The following is a 16,990-nucleotide window of genomic DNA, read 5'->3' as shown; positions in this document are numbered from 1 at the left end:
CTAATGAGCTAGAGTGAGCTAGTAGAACTCTTATTTTAAAATGTGGCAACATTTTCATAAAAAAAAAATAGTTACCATGGCAACAAAACTGACAACAACATGACATGACAACCGACTAATATATTAAATAGTTATCTGTGATGACAACAAACAGAAACGCAGAAATGTTGGATAAAAATAATTCTAGCGTTTAAATTAAGAGAAAAGTGCAGAATTTATAATCTTAACATATAAAACCAGTTTTAAGACTTACTTTAATTGATAGTTTCATAAAAAAATCACAATGTTTATTTACATGAGTAAAAAGGTTAGAAATACGTTCGCTTTTTAATCAAGCTATAGTTTTATGTTAATTAGAATCATAACTTTTATATCATTAACTAATTTTCAGATTGCTATACCAAAGCAGTCAAACGTAACATGTATTGCATGGAACCATTCATCTGGGTATATTGCTGTTGGTGGCGAGGAAGGAATGCTGAAAGTTCTCAAGTTAGAATCCGGTAAGAACTTATGTATACTTTGCTAGTCAATACTTAGTATTACTTAGTGCTTACTTGGCCAGGCTGCAAACGCGGACGCAGCGCGTTGCACTCAAATATATGAAATCTTATTCGAGTATCCATACTGGCACCTGCGTGCGTTTCAACGCCCTGCGCCCGAGTTTGCAGTCTGGCCAAGCACTATGTCACACTTACTCATATATATTTTTAATTGTATACAGGTGGAGGAGGCAATCTTTCAATGAATATTAGTTTGGAGGGTCACACTGGCCAACTATGTGTTGCTGTGTGGAATGAAGTTTTTCAAAAGTTAACAACTAGTGATGAACATGGTGTCATTATAGTGTGGATGCTGTATAAGGTAAATTAAAAATTGTATGAAAAAACACATGTCTTAAAACAACAAATAAATGATCTTTACTATTTTATTTTTATTTTTTAGGGGTCGTGGTATGAAGAAATGATAAATAATAGGAATAAGTCTACTGTAGCAGGCATGGCTTGGGGCTCTGATGGACAAAAGATCTGTATAGCGTATGAGGATGGTAATAAAACAAAAGGTAAAGAAATCGATAGAGTTAATAATACAGGGTGATTCTGGATGAAGTGCATAGACAAAAAGGGTTGGTTCTACTGTTTCAATACAACAACTTGTTTTAATCAGGGACTATCAAACTCTCACACAAACTAGTTCTAATTGCATATTAGTGCCAATCATCTAATTAACTTATAAATTATCTTAAAGATGGCACACAATGTATGTATTAAAATAGTTGTTGCATTTTAAATAGAATCAATTTATCACATTTGTTTGTACACTTTATGCAGGATCACCCTGTATATTCAGAATATAAATGTGGCTTTTATGTTTTATAATAGGTGCTGTTATTGTTGGATCTGTGGATGGATCTCGAGTTTGGGGTAAAGATATCAAAGGGCCAGGCTTATCAGCTGTACAGTGGTCTCCAGACAACTCCTTGCTGCTTTTTGCTTTAGCTAATGGAGAATTGCATTTATATGATGACCAAGGGAATTTCACAGTGAGTATGAAAATTCAAAACTGTAACAAAACTTTTTTTATTTAAAATATGGTGTAACAGATTTTTTTTTCAGATGCCAGTTGCAATTCATGGTGTATCAGAATCAATGGAAGTTGTTTCAATGGATTGGTTCTCAGGCAGTGCACCAACTACCAGGCCTGTATTGGCTATATGTTACAGAAATGGTGTAATCATTCTAATGAAGAATTGCATAGAAGAAGGTCAGTAACTGCCCCATAATTTACCTGACCTTTGAATTGTTATACAGTTATGGTAATGTTTTACTAGTTTGTTCTTCTGTTATCTAATAATATCATTATCTTCAATTTTTAGATAGTGTAGTAGTGGAAACTAATATGACGGCAATTGATTGCCACTGGAACCACAATGGAACTATTCTAGCTGCTGCGGGATGCACAAATGACCAGACCAATGTGGTTCAGTTCTTCAATCCCTATGGAGAAGTAAGTGATATATGTAGTTATTTTGTTACATTTTATTAAAATGTGAATTGATTGAGAGTCTAGTTAATGAACCATTTTCTCAATTTGGCAAACTTAAAAACAACATTTTCAAATTAGTTTTTGTCTAGGTATCTCATGAGAGTCAAACACAAACAAAATAACCATATCTGGATATCTCATCGCAGTCATAGCACAAATTTTAATATGTAGTTCCTTTTTTTGACACCATGGTAATTGGCGCTTTCCACTTTCCTGGAAAATGATGCAACAAAGTGGTTATCAGTTATATTATTTATTTATTTACAGCATATAAGAACTCTACGAGTGCCTGGGGGTTCAATGCGTGCGTTATCGTGGGAGAAACGCTCATTGCGATTAGCCATTGCTATCGATTCCTTTATATACTTTGCCAATGTGAAGCCAGATCACAAGTACGCATTTTACGGAAATACATTAGCTTACGTGTCTGGTAATGAAACAGTTACATTCTGGGATACTTCCACTCATCAGGTGAGATTATGTACTTAATTTAGTATTTTGCCTAGGTGCAGACCAGTGATTTTTAGTCGGCCGATAGTTGGGCCCGATTCTAACTTCTAATGATCAATCGGTGTAATGTGCGCACTTCCATATATGCCCATTCTAAACTAAACTAAACTAAACCCGACTAAACTATCGGCTGACATAAAGTTTGCAGTCTGCGCCTTATTTTATTATGAGCTTAGCAGATCTTAAATAACTTAATTTAACATTTCCAGTCATGGATCAATCACATACCTGAGGTAATGGACATGTGTGGAGTTGGTGAATACTGTATTATTGCAACTATGAGCTCCCTTATAATTTCCAATCAGCAAGGAATTCAATGTGATGGTGAGCTTCTAAAAGAAGAACGGTCACGCCCCATACAAAAAATACCCAGACCCGACAGAAACGAGACATACCTCAGTTTTTTTGTCATGTCTTAATTAGTTAAATTATATATTTTTTATATTCGAAATCTATGTATAACACCAAAATATTACCCTTTGTTTTTGTTCAGGCGTTATACAAAAACTAATACAAAATGCCTATTTATCACCAAAATTGGTAAATGTATGTACCTAAATGTCTATTACAGCTGCTATGGAATGTATCTAGGTGACCTGGAGATACAGCCGGATTATACAGGGTGGTTATACATATGGAACGATAAGTGATCTCACTCAATTATTTCTAAACTATACAAGATATCGAAAAACTAGTTACTGATTCTGAAAGTGCTTTACGAGATCTTTCAAATGGTACCAATAATAGGTTACAGATTATGGAAGCTGGTAACATTGAATTTTTGGATTTTGTAACTTCTCGTTTCCACCCTGTATAATCCGGCTGTATCTCCAGGTCACCTAGATACATTCCATAGCAGCTGTAATAGACATTTAGTTACATACATTTACCAATTTTGGTAATAAATAGGCATTTTGTATTAGTATTTGTATAACGCCTGAACAAAAACAAAGGGTAATATTTTGGTGTTATACATAGATTTCGAATATAAAAAATATATAATTTAACTAATTAAGACATGACAAAAAAACTGAGGTATGTCTCGTTTCTGTCGGGCCTGGGTCACAGATGACCGTTCTTCTTTCATTAAAATTGTGCTTTATATGCTGTACTTTGTAGAGTTTTTATTACAAGTAATTTATTCCCATGATTTTAGCTAAAACAGTATCGATACCTGTTTTATACGTGGCGATTAATAGCAAAGCTGTAGCAGTCGCAGCGTCGAAAGAATCATTTATTGTTTGGAAGTTTTCGACACCATTAAGACCAAGTAAGTAAAATAGAAATTAGAACCAATAAAATTCAGGATGCTTTTCCTGTCACGCCGATTCACCCTTATCTGATGATGCCCGTATTCACAAACATTACTATGAGGTCTCACAGTGCGCGTGGACGCACAGGGTGACACACGAACCAATAACAGAGCTCTATTCAACTCAGTGCGGTCGATTTGCTGCTTCACTTAAGCAAGCGTCGTTTGTGAATAGGTACGGGCGACAGAGTCAAACAATCAAATACCTGTCCTCTAATGATTCGTTTTCTTGTCAAATAATAACAGGGAGCACAGAACAGTTGTACCAAGCCGACGGGTCCCCATTAACCTCGGGCGACGCTGGGTTCCAAGACGATACCATCTGCTGCATCACATGCTCCGACAGCCATCTTCTAGTTGGGAGGGACTCGGGAAATATCCTGCTTTTCTCCCTTGTCAACTTTAAGAAAATCACGTCCATCAATATGAATTCAAAGCCCTACAAACTAGGTCTCAACTCTAATTCCAGGTTAGTGTGTGCATTGTTTAATTGCTATGGATTTAGACCTGATATTTTACACTATAGGAACTGAGTAGAAGAGTCAGTAGAAGAAACGAAGAAATAAATAGTTTTTAACGCATCATTTTTTCACGATGCCCGAGATACAAAAAACGTGGCAAAAAAGAGTGCTTAAATGTTTTTTTTAAATAAATTTTAAATAAACTATTTGAAAAAATCGAACTAGGCTGTTCGATTCGGTGGTTTCGAATCCGCGTTCCCCGGATCACGAGTCGGCCAGCCCGACCCCTTTCCGTTCGGCTATCGTGGTTTCAATTATTGGAATTAAAGTTCTTTCTTCATGCGCCTTTCCAGCAAATTCTACGTAATCGACCAGCCGGGTAGCCTGTATATCCTGGACACGGATATGGCGAACAACATCAGCGTGGGACAGGCGCTGCGCCGCGACGTGTGGAGCGCGCGCTGGGCCGCCGACAACCCACAGATGCTCGCCGTCGCCGAGAAGGCGCGCCTCTACGTGCTGCGCGACGCCGAGCCCGAGGAGCCGCTCGCTATGCAGGGCTACCTGTGCAAGTTCCGGGTGAGTGTAGGACACTAGCGTCTTTCAAGCGATTGCTAGTGGCTGCCGAACGACCGTAACGCTACGCAGCGCTGGCGTCGAGTCCGCGCGGCGACAACGCAACGTATTTTTCAGTCTGGGACAAGCTCTACGTGCTGCGCTACGCCGAGCCGCTTGCTATGCAGGGCTACCTCTGCAAGTTCCGAGTGAGTGTTGAGCCGGGTTGCCAACGCGTGTTTTGCCTCACACAATCAACAAAACCATCTCAACATTTTTTCTAGGCAATTTTGTTGAATGTTGACATTTTTTTTTTTTTTTATTTATTTATTATTCATTATTGAGCAATTACATATTTGATCCAAATAGCGTCCTAAATCCTTTTTATGTTTGTCTAGACACTATTGTTATTAAAACAAACGTTTTAGTATAAGCATTCACAACACTTTCAGATATACAAAATATTATTTTAGCGAGTGCGCACTACGATGACGAAAGACTCGACGTTAGATCGCGATCGCAGACCGGTTGGGTACATGTTTTTGTTGATTGTTTAGGCAAAACACTTGCTGTAGACCCGGCTTTAGGGATGCACTATTTATTTATTTATCTTTATTAAAGAAATATAGAGCCTTGATCGATACATGCTAGCGTGTTTCGAGCGATCGCCAGTAGCCGCGAAGCCATTACTCAGCGACTGACGTACGCCCGGATATATGCAGCGCTGGCGTCGCGTCCGCGCGAGCAATGAGTAAACAATTCATAACTGCGGCTTTTTTCAGGAATTGGAGATTACAATGGCACTCTTAGATAATATCACCGATAAATGCACACCTCAACACATTGTACGAGTGGAAGTGAAATCCTTGCGTGACACTCGCCAACTGATCGAAAAAGTCGGCCTCAAAGAAGCGGAGAATTTTATAAAGGATAACCCACACCCACAGTTATGGTAAACTGCATAAATTCAATACAAAAAAGCTTTATTTTTTAAGTTAATTAATTGACACCTTTCCTTTATTTAAAAAAAATACATAAGCACCATAAAATTATTGCAAATTTTCAGGCTTTTGTTAGCTGAAGCCGCGTTGAAAGACTTTGAATCTGAGAATGCTCTGGAAACGGCAGAGGCGGCTTTCGTCCGGCGCAACGACTACGCCGGAATCCGGTTCGTGGCGCGTTTGAACGCGCTGCACTCTAACGCACTTAAGAAAGCTGAGATACTCGCTTACTTCAAAGATTTTGACGCCGCTGAAAAGATATACCACAACGAAGACAGGCGGTGAGATCCTAATCATTAAATTCCCTACATTGTTGACATTCCACCAGCTCGCACTAAGCGTTTCGATGACTCTTTTATAATGCGAACAGCTAGGGACTGGAATACGCTGCCTGCTGCTGTCTTTCCTGAACACTATAATCCGGGCCTTTTCAAGGCGAGAGTGAATAGGCATTTACAGGGCAGATATGTACCATCCTAGACTGCATATTTTTACTTAACACCAGGTACGATTGCGGTCAAATTGTCCTGCACAAAAAAAATCTTGAATCCATTTATCTAAGTAGTATCTAAGAATCATCAGCAGTTTGTATAAAATATGATGGCGACTTATGACAGTGGGGGCCCTCTTTTCGAATTCTGATTCTTAAAGAAAACCTATACCTACAAGATTAACGTTTTTATCCGTCAGTGACTTAGCCATAGCGCTGCGGAAGCGCCTAGGCCACTGGTTCCGCGTGGTAGAGCTGCTGAAGATGTCTGCGAGCACCACCGACGCGCAGGTCAAGCAGACCTACTGCAACATCGCCGACTATTACATCGACAGGCAGAACTGGTAAGGAACACCCTAGCATCTTCGAGCGTCGTCGTCTTGCCATACGTCTACGCAGCGCGGGCGTCGCGTCGTCCACTTTCACAGATTATACCCGAACCGTGTATTACCCGACCCCTACTGGTGGGATCGGGAAAAATTTTATTAAATCAAATCATTATTATTTGCGAACATGGGTTTACATACAGTAGTTTTTACAAGTTTTTAAACTTAGTATCTACTGTCGATAGACAAACTTTTTTCCGATGTCTTCCAGTGGACGACAAATGGTGGTAGACAACGTGGAAAATGGACGATCCGACGCCAGAGATATGTGCAGACGCTATAAAGACACGACGCTCGAAAGACTATCCCTAAATATACTTTTTTTCTACTACCGGTATGTATTTTAAGAGATGAAAAAGGCATATACTCTACTGTGAATCGGAGACTCTTTTTTTCGCTTAGTGAAGAATACATTACTTTTACTGCATTTATTCCTAATTTAGTACAATAATCGATTGAAATTTTTATTACTTAATTATTATAATTATTATTTTGTATGCAGGGCTGGTGCTCTCGAATACTACACGTTGTCAAACAACACGGAAGGGCTTAAGAAATGTTACATGGCTTTAGAGGACAATGAATCGCTGGCTAAGCTATTCACCGGAACATCAAAACCGACAAAGGTATAAAGTTGTTGTTTGTGTTACAAAAAGCTTCGACTCTAAAAGATTAAAAAGTTCGGTGGAGTCCAGCGGTGTACCTCTCGTACCTAAAAGAAGTCTTTTATTTGTTTAAAGGAAGGACCAATAAAGCAAAGCATTTTGGATGACATAAGCGAGGGCGTGAATCAGATTCCCTCAATTCAAAGCATATCGCAGTTGCGTGAGTCCGGTCGAATGTTACAGGCTGCTGCCATGGCTTTTCAGGTTCTTTTTCATTTTAAAGTTTTTTTTTATATTAATTACCTGCTTATTTAATTTATAATTTTATTGTTTTTTTTTTTCAGTTAGCTGGGATAGAAGCATCGAATAAAGTTTCACCATTACGAGTAAAGAAATTATACATTCTAGCTGGACATCTTTATAGCCAAAATTCTGTTGGTACGTACTTTATCTAAGTAAGCAAGTCTATGGTTATATATTTAGTGTGGGGGGAGACGCCTGGAAATGACGATAATCGATTACGTGGTCGACAAAAAGTGTGCAGTCTACGGGTATTACTGCCACTAGCGAGTGATAGGACTTTTTAAAGTCGTCTTGCCGTTTCAGAGAGCTCACCAGTTTACGCCACTATCTCGAGTCTAAGTCCTCGAGGTGGTGTGGAAATAAGTTCTTTGTCAAAAAGCATACTTTGCGGCACTCCTACGTCTAAGCTATTGATTTCACAAAAATATTATGTAGGTAGATATCAAAAATAGGAAAATTTCTCTAGTTTTAGTTTCCCTAACCTCTCATCTGGCACGTGTTCGCGCGCTAGATGACCTACACTGAACTGTCCCACCAAACTCATTGACAGGGGGGCGCCACCATCGTTCAACTATATAGTTTCCAACATGGCAAAAATCGGACCAGCGAATCCGGTATTGACGGTGGCGACCCCTGTCACCGTCACGGGTGGGACAGTTCAGTGTATTGGGTGTTTATTCCTGCAGACGGCGCAAAAAGCCGCGAGGCCGTGCGTTGCTTCCGCGCGGGCGCTGCGCAGCACTGGCTGTGGCTGGCGAGCGCGCGCGCCGCCGCCCGGCCGCCGCGCCCCGACGCCGCGCTGCGCGCCGCCGCCCGCCTGCACGCCGCCGCGCCCGACCTGCACCCCGCGCAGAGCACGCAGGTGTGTCTCAGTGTAAAGCCTGCTCCTACGCCTGGTCGCGTAATTATGTTGCTGTCGCGCTCGCACACTCACTGCGGGCGCCCGTCGCACAGTCGCGATAGGGCTGGGTAACTTGGGGTCATTGGACGGGATTCTACGTGGACCAGGCTTTAGCCGCGAGGCTGGCGTTGATTCCGCGCCCCGACGCCGCGCTGCGCGCCGTCGCCCGCCTGCACGCCGCCGCACCCGACCTGCACCCCGCGCAGAGCCCGCAGGTATGTCTCAGTGTAAAGCCTGGTCCGTGAGCACGTAGAATCCCGTCCAATGACCCCAAGCTACCCATCCCTATCGCTCGCGCGTAATTATATTGCTGTCGCGCTCGCACACTCACTGCGGGCGCCCGTCGCACAGTCGCACCTCACGGACCAGGCTTTAGCCGCGAGGCTGGCGCTGCTTCCTTGGCTGACTTGCGCGCGCGCCGCCGCCCGCCTGCACGCCGCCGCGCCCGACCTGCACGCCGCGCAGTGCCCGCAGGTGTGTCTCAGTGTAAAGCCTGCTCCGTGAGCACGTAGAATCCCGTCCAATGACCCCAAGCTACCCATCCCTATCGCTCGCGCGTAATTATGTTGCTGTCACGCTCGCACACTCACTGCGGGCACCCGTCGCACAGCCGCGACTGCAATATAATTACGCGCGAGCGATAAGGATGGGTAGCTTAGGGTCATTGGACGGGATTCTACGTGCTCACGGACCAGGTTTTAGCCGCGAGGCTGGCGCTGCTTCCGCGCAGCACTGACTGTGGCTGGCTTGCGCGCGCGCCGCCGCCCGCCTGCACGCCGCCGCGCCTGACCTGCACGCCGCGCAAAGCACGCAGGTATGTCTCACTTCTGTCACGGTAATACTATCTATACAGTATTCCAACTCGGCCATATTTTTGAAATAAATGTCAACAGCCCCGCGGTACGTCACGGTATGACAATATGCGATAGGGCTGCTCACCTACCTACCAGTACCCATTCTAATTACATCTGTCTAAAGCCTGGTCCGTGAGCACGTAGAATCCCGTCCAATGACCCCAAGCTACCCATCCTTATCGCTCGCGCGTAATTATATTGCTGTCGCGACTGTGCGACGGGTAGTGAGTGTGCGAGCGTGACAGCAACATGCAGGCTTTAGCCGCGAGGCTGGCGCTGCTTCCGCGCGGGCGCGGCGCAGCACTGGCTGTGGCTGGCTTGCGCGCGCGCCGCCGCCCGCCTGCACGCCGCCGCGCCCGACCTGCACCCCGCGCAGAGCCCGCAGGTATGTCTCAGTGTAAAGCCTGCTCCGTGAGCACGTAGAATCCCGTCCAATGACCCATCCTTAGATATCGCTCGCGCGTAATGAGGGCTATCGTTTTTATACTTAACAGTTGACACCCCTGGCGATTGACAGGACTTTACTCTACAGTGGCGCCATCTTGATGAGTGCAATTGCGATAGTCCTCCTACCACTTTAGCGCTCACCAGTTGGTGCCACTGTCTTCGCTACTAGCAAGTGACAGGACCTTACTCTACAGTGGCGCTAACTGGTGAGCGCTAAAACGATAGCCCTCATTATATTGCTGTCGCGACTGTGCGACGGGCGCCCGCAGTGAGTATGCGAGCGCAACAGCAACATAATTACGCGCGAGCGATAGGGCTGGGTAGCTTGGGGTCATTGGTCGGGATTCTACGTGCTCACGGAGCAGGCTTTAGCCGCGAGGCTGGCGCTGCTTCCTTGGCTGGCTTGCGCGCGCGCCGCCGCCCGCCTGCACGCCGCCGCGCCCGACCTGCACCCCGCGCAGAGCACGCAGGTGTGTCTCAGTGTAAAGCCTGGTCGCGTAATTATGTTGCTGTCGCGCTCGCACACTCACTGCGGGCGCCCGTCGCACAGTCGCGACAGCAATATAATTACGCGCGAGCGATAGGGCTGGGTAGCTTGGGGTCATTGGACGGGATTCTACGTGCTCACGGACCAGGCTTTAGCCGCGAGGCCGTGCGCTGCTTCCGCGCGGGCGCGGCGCAGCACGGGCTGTGGCTGGCGTGCGCGCGCGCCGCCGCCCGCCTGCACGCCGCGCAGAGCACGCAGGTATGTCTCAGTATAAAGCCTGCTCCGTGAGCACGTAGAATCCCGTCCAATGACCCCAAGCTACCCATCCTTATCGCTCGTGCGTAATTATATTGCTGTCGCGACTGTGCGACGGGCGCCCACATTGAGTGTGCGAGCGCGACAGCAACATAATTACGCGCGAGCGATAGGGATGGGTAGCTTGGGGACATTGGACGGGATTCTACATGCTCACGGACCAGGCTTTAGCCGCGGTCTATTCCACTTTGATCACCTGGCTTTGATGACCCAGGTGATCAAAGTCCACTTCCAGCGACAAATTAGTGTCCTTTGATCACCCACGGATATGTGCCCTGGGTGATCAAAGTGGACTCCAGTTAAATTATTATTTTAGTGTCCTTTGATCACCTACATACAAATCACACCTCACCTGAATAGACACGGTAAGTACTAACATTTTCTTAATATAGACAATTTTTTTAACAGTTTTTACAGTTTACATTTTTTTTTTATATTTTAAAGCGTTAGTACTTACCTAAACAATGTTTGTCCGTACATTAAGTATAAGAGGAGGTGTGATTTGTATGTAGGTGATCAAAGGACACTAAAATAATAATTTAACTGGAGTCCACTTTGATCACCCAGGGCATCATATCCGTGGGTGATCAAAGGACACAAAATTGTCGCTGGAAGTGGACTTTGATCACCTGGGTCATCAAAGCCAGGTGATCAAAGTGGAATAGACCTTAGCCGCGAGGCTGGCGCTGCTTCCTTGGCTGGCTTGCGCGCGCGCCGCCGCCCGCCTGCACGCCGCCGCGCCCGATCTGCACGCCGCGCAGTGCACGCAAGTGTGTCTCAGTGTTCATCATCATTTCAGCCATAGGACGTCCACTGCTAAACATAGGCCTCCCCCAATGATTTCCACAATGGCCGGTTGGTGGCGGCGTGCATCCAGCGCCTTCCCGCTACCTTTATGAGTGTCATCCACTTTGTGGGTGGACGTCCTACGCTGCGCTTTCCGGTACGTGGCCTCCATTCCAGAACCTTGCTGCCCCATCGGCCGTCAGTTCTGCGTACCTACTATATGCCCTGCCTATTGCCATTTCAGCTTACTAATCCGTTGGGCTATGTCTTTAGATCGTTTACGGATCTCTTCATACCTCAGTGTTATTCAACAGTGTTTTATAACGTAGCTAATTTGAACTCTACTACAACACAACATGACTTCCTCTTCCCCCAGCCCGTGTCTACGCACATTATAAATTAAAAATTCTATTCTTAGTCATACTACAATTAGCTGAAGGCCAGCAATGATAGTCTTACGCTTATGTACTTGTAGGTACTAGAGTGATTTGGTAAGTTAAAGAACTAACCCATTGTATGTTAATATAAAGATTTCCTCTCCTTGGAATAAATAGACAAATGGCTGAGGTGAAGTTATCCTTATGATTAATAAATAATCATCATAGGTATTGATCGGTAGGCACTAAGATTAATTTTAAACTTGAGTATTATTTTCAGGTCTGGTGCACTATAGCGTATATAGCGTTCCAAGCAAGAGCATTCGATTTATGCTCAAAGGCGTTTGTGAAACTTGAAGCACTTGATGTAAGTTTATTTAGAAATTAGTCATATCAATCAATATCATTAAAATCATCAAATAAATTATCTAAACTTCTACGTTTTTTTCCAGCCGGATACATTCGAACCTCTCGCGATAGAAATATTCACGAGATTCAAGCCTAAAGACGCGAAAGGAAATAAAATAGATTGTCCTAATTGTCAAGTTGCTATGCCTGAATGGTAAGACAACCTACTTATGATTGCTAAAATCTATTTATTTATATAGTTTCTTACTACAAGAAAATAATTAAGTTAGTTATTAGACAGAAACCATTCAGAACAAAGCTCAAAACTTAAGTAGATTCAATTGCAAGCTTGAGAAGATTGAGGTTTTTTCGGTTGAACTTCAATATTTTAATTTAGACCAACCAACACTTGATTCAATGCAGGTACTGTACATTGAATCGAGTTTTGAGCTTGTATTTTTGAATTTCTGTCACGTAATCGGGCATAGGCCAGGGCCCCGATTGCGGTAAAAAATTTCAACTGCAACGCGACTGGACCACGAAGAAAAATCTGCCGTTTGAACAAATCTGGCCACTTTCTCCTTCCCCCACCCATGCATCGCCCAAACTTCGGTGGGCGATCTAGCGCTTCGTCTCGGTTAATTTTCCGCATAGTGTACTTGCGCCATTAAGTGAACGTTGTAACGTGGTATGTGGTCTCAGCTGTTCCAACCTGACGGGTGTTCGGTCGCCAGTTGCAACAGCATCCTGGCTTCTCCTATGTCTGAGGAGGCATGAGCCTTATACTATGTTTTCCTAGCTTTTTATATCCAATTTTAGATATTAAGACACAAATACATTGTACCTAAAGCTTGTATAAATGACCTACACTGAACTGTCCCACCAAACTCATTGACAGAGGGGCGCCACCATCGTTCAACTTTATAGATTTCAAGATGGCAAAAATCGGAACCAGCGATCCGGTATTGACGGTAGCGCCCCCCTTTCAATGTCACGGGTTCAGGGACAGTTCAGTATATTGTGTCCTTATCTAATGGAGCGACATTGTCATCATGACAAAGCTCCTTTAAATAAAGAGTAAAAAAAGTGTGACGTGGTTTCGTTCGCAGGATGGCGTCGTGCCCGGCGTGCGGCGGCGCGCTGGCGGGCTGCGTGGTGTCGGCGCGCGCGCTGGGCGGCGCGCACACGGCCTGGGCGTGCGCCGTGTGCGCCGCGCGCGCGCACCGCCACGAGCTCGTGCTGCGCCACTCGTGCCCCATGTGCCACGTGCAGCTCGACTGACTACACTCAACTTTAGATCAGCGTTTATTTGCCTTTTTTGTCCATGGACTACTTAGGAAATCGAGCACAATTTTAAGGAATATTATTGTAAAAAAGCAGCAATAAATTTTGGTTTTACGAGGCTTGGTGGCATTTATTTAGCCTAGGCACAGACCATCGATTTTTCGTCGGCCGATAGTTTAGTCGGGCAGTCGCTATTGGTCCAATTCGTAATTGGTCCAAAATGAAAGAAATAAGGAGGTTATTCAACTTTTACTACTACATATTGCAGAAAAAAGCGAATTGGTCCAATTACAAATTGGAGTTCTGAAATACAGGAATTTCCCAGTTTTGGCTCCAGTCCTCTCAAATATGTGTTTACTTACCTTCATTTTAAACATAACTTACTGTGCAATGTAATGTAGTGAACATGTAATGGTTTTTGAAAGAGGGACATGTTTGGGTACATCGTTTTGTGCTACACCACTGATATTCATCAGCTCATTAAATAGTTGGAAGAACGGATCCACAGATGTACTAATTCCTACCTACCAATAAAATTGTCACTAAGTGAATTGAAAATCACCAACAATATTTATAAAATAAATATCTGTATATTAATTATTACATTGTTTTTATTTGTTTTCTCTCCTACAAGGCAAGTTTTAGGAGCACGGGCCAAAGCCAAATGCATCCTAGTTACTTTAGTTTCATCAATGTTCAAAAACTTTCTGACTATCCTGCAAGGTGCGTAGGCGTATAACTGTTTAGGGATGACTCCCATGGTGAAGATTACAATTGGAACTGCTAAGACTGGTTATGCACCATTGTCCTGTATTGAAAGGTCTCTGTACTTAGCTAATTTTTCAGTGTGTTTTTATAATAAGCTCTGTTATTATTATTCTGTGAAATTGAAATTACTGTGCTCTTATTTTACTGTTGATGTAAAAAATTCTCAAATCTCCCTCCAGTAGAGGTCACAATACATTAAGAAGTGCTGTAAAGTTTGATCCTTATACTTTCGCAGTTATAATCAGTTTCAAAAAAAGAGAACACTCCATTATGGATAACTGTCATAATAAAAGCCTTTGTTTAATGCTATTAAATATTTTATTGAAGGTTTCACAAAAGAACAAGTTCCTGAAGTATTACAGAGTTGAATTGCCGCCTGACTAGATATTCTCTTTTTACAAGCTTCTATTTAGGTTTTGATTGTGTAATTAACTGAAATTTTATTTTATAAATTTTAAACTAGTGCTGTTTATTTGTACTTAAAATAATAATGTTAAGGAAAATGGACTTTTCATTTAGTGAAACTTGATTGAAAGTAATGCTTTTATATGGATTTGCTCACACCAGTGCAATTAAATGCAAAATACTAAACTAAAATCCAACAAACTAAAGATTTTTCACTTTTCACATCATTTACACATCCCTCATATTTTAACAGAAAATACATTGTTAAATATAATATTACGATTTAGTATTATTGCACAAAATTGTTTGGCATGTCTAATTTGGAGAACTGTAAAGTATTGTCAATTATTTGAAATAGTTCCGGAGGCTGAGGAATCCTTCCAGTCTCCAACTTTGACCAAAGTGGTATGTTGTTCAGTGATATTTCAAATGCTCCAGATGATACTAATTGGCCCTCGATCATATTCGCCAAAAAGAACATCATCATGCAGGCATACAACTTGTTCTCCAAACACCAGCTCCACCATGAAGGCTGAGGCTTGTTCAACCATGCAAATATGTTCACGCCGCTTAGTATGCACATAATTAATAGCATTTTACCAAATCCCTGAAAAAAAAATTTTTTATAATAAGTGATTTTGAAAGTTGATTCTTATTTTGATTGCCCACAGTTGTTTGTACATTTTTGTAGCTAATATAAAGGTTTTTTAATATTGATTTTTTTCTGCACAACTACAGTCAGTTATTATTGTTTACTATCATTATGATACTTTGGACACATGGAATTTCAAAGAGAACAAGTTTCAAGTTATTAAAATACAGTGGATACAAATATTATACTTACAATCATTCTAGAAAGGTACATGTTTAAACCAGGAGGGTCGTAATTGGCACCAATAACCGAAATTTCCGGATACTTTTGTTGTATTATTCCTGCATAGTCTTCAAATACTTTTCTATAGCCACACGAATAACTGGAAACAATGCAGGTAAGATTAAATAAACCTGCTGAATACACATGACCTATAAATAGCACATTAATATCTTATCTTGGAATTTGTATTCATACCATTTTCTATGTATTATTGTACAAAAACACAAAACACTTGGGTTAAAAAGGTAGACTTACCAATAGTAAATATTCATTATGTGATGCCCTACTCCTTGACCAATTTTTGTAAGGCTTTCAGCGTCATTGTCGCTAGCTTGTGCGAAGGATTCTGCACATATCAATAGAATCATAACGGTTATCACGATAAAACTTGAAAGTGAACAAATATTAGACGACATGATCCTAGGATGGCTTCTTGGGTTGTTTATCTTTTTTCAGTGGTTCGCAAGTAAGATCTGTTAAACACCAAATAAGTATTTAAGAGAAGAATGAGTTATTACTAATTCACTTTAATTAGCGCGTTAATACGGAAATTAAAGAAAAGTAACCACACTATCAACCACTTTACAGGATGACAGACAAATTCAAGAAGACAGCTCTACCACAGATAAAAAAGTACAAAATTATCTGTCACAATCATTGAGATACCAAATTGATGGAGTGGCCCTATTGATCTATTACAAAAATTTCATCGAAATAATACTTACCCACATGGTAACGTATGAAAAAAGAGATATATATAAAGGCACTGGGTCTCTATCAGAATATGTGTAATAATCAGCATCTGTGTCCGGCGCCGACATATATAATGTTTGGCCAATACTCATTCTGGCAACATTTTCATGTGACGCCAGTACGCCACCAACTATCTGACGCGTGCTCGATACATACACAATTTGGGAAAGGTACACGGTCGCAACGCAACTCGCAATATAGGATTGGATAGCAGCTGACAAAATTATTTGTTTATAGCCTGACCAGGAACATAAAAACCCTCGCCATGTTGCGGAAAACTAATGGTACTAATTTCTTTTAATGGCAACAGTAACTGAAAACTTCATTATAATGTCACCTTGCATGTCAGTTTATTGCTGTCATAGTGTAAACAAACTTTATTTTAAATGTGCGCAATTGATTTTGTGAATAAATTGNTATGAATGGGCAATTCTACAACAGTTTATGGTAATTTATTAAAAAGTTTAATACCATTTTTCCATAAATGAATTACCAATCTTATTTGGTACTAGGCGGAGGACCCGTTACTCAGTACCGAATACATACGGTTTGCTACAGCTCTTAATTTTGAATATTAATTTGAAACCTCGGCTCAAGCCGTATCTTGAGGACGGGTTTGGGAGAAAAGGTACATATCTGTTTTGTCCAAAACGGATGACTTCAGCGACACAGGGGGCACGTGCGGCCAAAATGCATTATCTTATCCGACAATTTACACAAAA

The 16,990-nt window shown here is 42.3% G+C and overlaps 2 protein-coding genes across 3 annotated transcripts; one reads left to right on the top strand and one right to left on the bottom strand.

Annotated features, from left to right (window-relative positions):
- The first annotated feature begins 144 nt into the window (after positions 1–144).
- Oseg4 (intraflagellar transport protein Oseg4) lies at positions 145–14,797 on the top strand. 2 transcript variants are annotated; one of them, XM_028323043.1, is made up of 22 exons: positions 145–307; positions 392–503; positions 725–864; positions 946–1,048; positions 1,383–1,543; positions 1,617–1,764; positions 1,877–2,007; positions 2,314–2,517; positions 2,766–2,880; positions 3,713–3,826; positions 4,115–4,337; positions 4,683–4,908; positions 5,667–5,836; positions 5,951–6,166; positions 6,576–6,719; positions 7,264–7,387; positions 7,502–7,630; positions 7,711–7,804; positions 8,356–8,531; positions 12,117–12,203; positions 12,289–12,398; positions 13,294–14,797. In XM_028323043.1, the coding sequence occupies exons 1-22, from the start codon at positions 284–286 to the stop codon at positions 13,463–13,465; spliced, it is 3,123 nt and encodes a 1,040-aa protein (XP_028178844.1). In that variant the 5' UTR covers positions 145–283; the 3' UTR covers positions 13,466–14,797. The 2 variants fall into 2 exon arrangements, with proteins under 2 accessions (XP_028178844.1, XP_028178853.1); XM_028323052.1 differs by lacking the exons at positions 8,356–8,531; positions 13,294–14,797 and having other exon boundaries at positions 946–1,063; positions 12,289–12,309.
- SelT (selenoprotein T) lies at positions 14,670–16,144 on the bottom strand. The gene is made up of 3 exons (XM_028323066.1): positions 15,771–16,144; positions 15,486–15,615; positions 14,670–15,248 (listed from the first exon to the last, which is right to left on the bottom strand). Exons 1-3 carry the CDS (start codon positions 15,929–15,931, stop codon positions 14,931–14,933), a joined length of 609 nt encoding a protein of 202 aa, XP_028178867.1. The 5' UTR covers positions 15,932–16,144; the 3' UTR covers positions 14,670–14,930.
- Positions 16,145–16,990: the final 846 nt, after the last annotated feature.

The sequence above is a fragment of the Ostrinia furnacalis genome, unplaced genomic scaffold (assembly GCF_004193835.3).
Source record: "Ostrinia furnacalis isolate ACB-3 unplaced genomic scaffold, ASM419383v2 OfSCF0069, whole genome shotgun sequence".
NCBI classification, from domain to species: Eukaryota; Metazoa; Arthropoda; class Insecta; order Lepidoptera; family Crambidae; genus Ostrinia; species Ostrinia furnacalis.
The sequence above is the reverse complement of the archived record's forward strand: the minus strand, read 5'-3'. Positions and strand labels throughout refer to the sequence as shown.